Source organism: Priapulus caudatus, unplaced genomic scaffold, assembly GCF_000485595.1.
Source record: "Priapulus caudatus unplaced genomic scaffold, Priapulus_caudatus-5.0.1 Scaffold112, whole genome shotgun sequence".
Taxonomy (NCBI): Eukaryota; Metazoa; Priapulida; class Priapulimorpha; order Priapulimorphida; family Priapulidae; genus Priapulus; species Priapulus caudatus.
This window is the reverse complement of record NW_014577173.1, coordinates 538,683-544,114: the sequence shown is the minus strand read 5'-3', so window position 1 is coordinate 544,114 and position 5,432 is coordinate 538,683. Positions and strand designations below refer to the sequence as shown.

The 5,432-nt window shown below is 41.2% G+C and overlaps 1 protein-coding gene across 1 annotated transcript in view; it reads left to right on the top strand.

Moving 5' to 3' along the window:
• The window catches only part of LOC106805389, a 5,388-nt gene extending 3,044 nt beyond the window's left edge, over positions 1-2,344 (top strand). Inside the window, exon 3 of the mRNA XM_014806953.1 lies at positions 1,727-2,344. Coding sequence (XP_014662439.1) covers positions 1,727-2,284 — 558 coding nt within the window. The 3' untranslated portion in view covers positions 2,285-2,344. The remainder of the gene's footprint in view (positions 1-1,726) is intronic.
• The last annotated feature ends 3,088 nt before the right edge of the window (positions 2,345-5,432 follow it).

The following is a 5,432-nucleotide window of genomic DNA, read 5'->3' as shown; positions in this document are numbered from 1 at the left end:
GTGGTGTGTCAGTCAGGTGTGGTATGTCAGTCAGGTGTGGTATGTCAGTCAGGTGTGGTATGTCAGTCAGGTGTGGTATGTCAGTCAGGTGTGGTATGTCAGTCAGGTGTGGCATGTCAGTCAGGGGTGGAGACGTTGACCTAGTGTGGGCTTGCCATCCTAGGTGGTAGAGTTGTTGGCCTGGGGTAGGCTTGTTAACCTGTGGTGTAAATGTATCAATGAGCGTCCTGTAGGCTGGGATGAAATTCTTGGTCTGAAAGGATGTGTTTGGCAGAGGTAGAGGGTGTGTTGGGCCCAACAAATAGGCTGGCCAGTCCCAGAGAATGGGTAGAAGGCGGAACAGTAGCATTGTTTCTCGTCTGTTGAGGTTCTTAGATATTATCTTCATATTCAGTGATGACGGCTTTTGACAAGCGTTCAGGTACGGATGCATTGTCGTAGCAACTCGTATAGGAATGAAAGATATGAATATGAATATTATGAATAATATTTAGTATTTATCGATAGATTTTTATCTGTGGATTGTGTTAAGACTATATTAACCCATAAATACTGTAAGGAGGTGAATTTCGGTCGAAATTTCAATACCCACTTTATTTGATAGATCGCAGCCATGAGCAGCTATGTATACGTATACGAAATTATGTGTTCATGTAGCCACCCAAACAGTTCCAAATCCCCGCATTAGTCAATTCTTAACACAGGCGGTCAATGATGGGAAATGTAGAAAAGTGCTGATATTGCGGTTGTTAAAAATGCTAAAGTAGGTGAATGTTCAAGCGTTATTTCTCGAAACTCGAAACTCTGATTTTTTGTTACGTTTCAATGCTAACATATTAAAGGAAAAATGGGTCCCTGGAATTTTTTAAATATATTTTATGAGTTATGGCTCTTTGTTTACGAAATTGTTGCGTTTAGAAATTCACTACAAATTTTTGTACATCTTTTCAACTTATTTTCTAAATTAAAGCATTTAAAAAAAATTCCAGGGAATATTTTTTAGTTCATAGTATGAACAACTTATGGTTAAAAGTTTAGGTCCCAACTCTTTGATTTTTCTGAGAAATAGCAAAAAAAAACATGTGTTTGTATAAATTCACAATTTTTGCCATCAATTAATTAGAGATGAATTAAAAAAATTAATATTTTTATCGAGATCTTAGAGAGACATCTCTCGTATGTAATGGATATGAGTTTGATTGAATTTGATGAGTAGTTATGTTGCAATGCCCTTTACAGTGTTACCGATCCGTAACCCTAACAGTATCTTTAAGGTCAAGATACAATGCAGCAACAATGACCAACTGTGACGCTTACCAGCCTTAGAGAAAATTAGAAACTAATTAGCCATTGTGTAGCGAGACCTGAGATAAACTTTGACCTAACGTCATCAGTCGTTAACGCCTGCAATGTGGCTGCCCAGTCGCTGCAATTTTGACGCCAAATGTTACAGTTGATGTCTCTTGTCGCTGCAGTGTCTTGACATTTGCTCCTGTATAGTCATAGCTCAGTCATCGTTGCTCTAACATTTGCATTCTTGGTATTTATGTGGGAAGGGCCTCCTCATGAAATTTGTTTGTACGTGTTACGTAATATTCGTCAATGAAAATGCTTTCCTATATGTACCCACCTCTGAATCTTAATCAGGATCGATAAACGGCAATGGTATTGGCTGTTATTTGCATCAAATAGACGCGTGTATCAATCATTCTTACATTGTATTTAGGTAGATGAGACCTGGGAGAATTTGAAGTATGTAGGACTGCCGGTCATCAGAAATCTTCAGCCCCTACCTGAAGACGACATAGTGATTGTGGACAAGAATTCTATGACGCCGAACATTTCCCGCGCATTGTTCGACTATGACAAGAAAATACACGCCGGAATACAGCGAACTGAAATAGTAAATGATTTCATCTGCTACCGTAATTCAATCGTCTTCGTGGCGACGTGCGGCGATGTTGACGACGTCATCGTCGTCGGCTACATAATTATAATGCCGACAGCGGTGCTAGACCAGTACGGGGTGTTTCCGCTCTATGGAAATACGCCGGCAATCATACAGCGATTGTTTTGTAGAGCCGTAGAGGCCCTCCACGAACGTAAAGAGAAAGCTAGTTTAATTCTAGCCGTGCCTAGTGCTAACACGGCTGCTGTGAAGATGGTAGAGGCTGCAGGTCTCTGCAACGAGTCATTGGAGAGAAGAATGTATAGTAGTGAATTTATTCCCTTGGACGTGAGCAAAATTGCCAGTGTTCTGACAGATGACGTGACACTATGGTAAAAGCAGACGCATTACATTGCGTCGTTTATCGGCGCTAAATCGTGCGATCATGAATAGTAATAATTTGTTTTCATCCGCTATTGATGTGACTTTTCACGAAAATCTATCGTTATGAATAATTATATATGGTGAATATATGTAGAGAGAGATTGTGTGGGTGTGATGATATCAGAGGTGCTTTTAGGGAGAACATGTAATATGTACATATCAGGGCTGCCAACTCTCACGCATTGAACGTGAGACTCACGCATTTTGACCAAATCTCACGCTCTCACGCTGATCTTACAATATCTCACGCACAGCAACAAAATGCCGAGATATCTCTCGCATGAATATCTCTTCATGAATAAAACGCTGAAATATCTCACGCACAGCAAAAAAAATCTTACAATATCTGAAAACAGTCACTTTAGTATGCACCAAATTGCACAAATTGAAGTTATAAAATGCAAAAGCTCCCTACCGTGGGAGGGGGGAAACCCCCTTTCCCCTCCCCCCTTAGTCGCTTCGCTCCCTCGCATCTCACTCTCACCTATCACCCAATGTTGGCAGCCCTGACATATTATCCTTATCATTAAATGGTGCATACAGGTCTGATGACAATTAATGTTAATGCCATATGTAACATTAATAACTAAAAGCCTTGCTGCAATCTAAATTGGATGAGGCGAGTTGACGTCTGTGTGTGACAAAGACAGCGTGTGGGATGCACGTATGAATTTGCGATAAAAGTCTGTCCGATATTTTAAAGTCAATCAGTAGCAGTGCCGGGAAAAGCTGAACGACAGCTATACGTCAATATTATTGTAGCAGGGTTGGTTTTAATCAAAAGAAAATAATAATGTTTCGCGGTTTACAGCAAATAATTTGCAGCAGGTTTATGTAAACTGTTGTGTCTCCACGCTTCTCTGCTTTTCTCGCGAGGTGTCTCGAACCCCCCTGTTAGTCGGTACCTCTGCCTCGTCACATTAGGTTCCTCTGCTTCCCCTTCTTACACTCCACGGCATCGTCTCGTCTTCTTCCTCTTTTGTTGAACCCTCTCCTATTCTCTTCTCTTCTCTTCTATTCTCTTCCTTCCCTTCGTCTTCTCTTCTCTTCTCTTCTCTTCTCTTCTTTTCCTTCGGCTATTTGTGCCGTGTCTGACAGCCGTCCTCCTGCAGTGCTGTAGCTAGTGGAGGGGGCAAGGGAGGAGGCACTTCCCCACCTCCAGAGAGAATGCGGCTACAGTACATGGTCAATGGAGGTCACCTTCCCAGAACACAGCACGCACGTGGCTTTGTGGCCTCCACCAGGCAAAATGGGTGGAATGAATACGTTCCTGGAAAGAACTCGTGCATTCATCACAAATGTATCACTAAGTTACACGCAAACGTTTCGACGTCGGAGCGTCGAAGTCTAGTTGACGCATTGAGTCTAGCTAACCGGCGGTGGCCGTGGGATGTGATCAACTATCCGGACTATGCCTACTACTGGTGTCGGCCCCATGCACCCACTTGGCTCCGGTTTGCTATGCATGCATCAGCCAAGGTTACATGGCGCCTAGAGCAAGCCTCGCTGTAACCTCCATGTTATTATGACCCGTGTGGGTGACTATCAGAACACTAGTAGCAAGATAAGAACTGCTTAAAATTATAAAATTATAACCTTGCAAATTCTGTGTCTACTGCTGCAACGAACGTGCCACTGCAGGATCGGTCATAAAACCTAAAATGTATTCTATAATATTACATGCGAGGTTACAAAATTTTGCATCGCAGCTCATTAGCAAACAGTAGCCATGTTAACAACATTTGAAAAACTACTCTGAATACAATCCTAAATGAAAAAAATCACATTCGGCATAACAAAATTTAGTAGCGTGACGTACAATTGAAACCGACAGAACATTGACTTTCTAAATGAATACAACTTGTTTTGAAGGAATCGCAATTTTACTCTATTAATAAGATCGCCACAACAATAGTTGTGTTTAAATATTGGCTATGCGAAAATAAAATAGGATTTTCGAATTAAACAGGAATTGTCGCAGTAAACACATTTTACACGCGCCTCTATGTGCGTGTGCACGTGGATGTATTAACTAGTTTTTTTAAACGTCTACGGGCCGGGCTTGTATTGGTTCTTTAATTTGGATGCGCGATTTCATTTAGACTATAACATTTCACAATATGTATATACACACATACATGATACATACATACATACACACACACACACACATACATACATACATACATACATACATACGGGCAAATTCCCTGATGTTAGGTGGAAAGATGGATAAGAAATGGCAACACCAATCAATGAAAACGTATATACTTTGCAAGACAGCTGCTCGTAGAACAAGTTGGAAATATAGTTTCGTAAGGCGCTCACTCCTCTGAAAAATGAAACAGCATGTTGGAATATGTGGACTCGGACATTTTAATTTCCCTATACGCACTCGTTAAGGCAGGTGTGTCTGCGTTATACTAATATAATATAATAATAATAAACTATATACTAATATAAATACTAATATAAGCGGCGGGAAACTAACATGGTAACATAACACAGGTAGGCCCCTACACTTATCTTCAGTGAAGCCGCAACCAACTCCAACATAGAATCACCAGGAGTGAATAATAATAGATCATTATGATATCATATACAATATACATATATGGATTGTCGCATCCAGTAGTGTAAACCCAGACTTCTCGTTTCAATATGAATAAGGTTTCGGTGAATAGTTCACATTTTGTTCTGTTTTCGTTTACGCTCAAACGCGTAGGCCTACACACTTTCAATGTTATAGCGCACGCACGCATGGTATATAACTCAATTCGCGACCCGATCCATTTACGTTACTTTTATAGGCATCGCTTTATAACGACATGCGACAAGGTTAGCTCAAACGCCGCTGAATATTGCGAGCCGACAGCGGCGTCAGGGGGGGCTCTGACGTGCGTCAGGTCATCCGTCTCCATACAGGAGTGCGTCTCACGCAGCGACGATGAGCCTGTCGACAGGAAGAAGAACAGCTTCACGTCACATCATACGACACATCGCACAGCCGCCCCGTAGAAAAGCATTGACTTGATGAAAGCTCGTTGAATATTGATCTCTTATCACACGAGTGCTATATATATATATCTATATCTATATA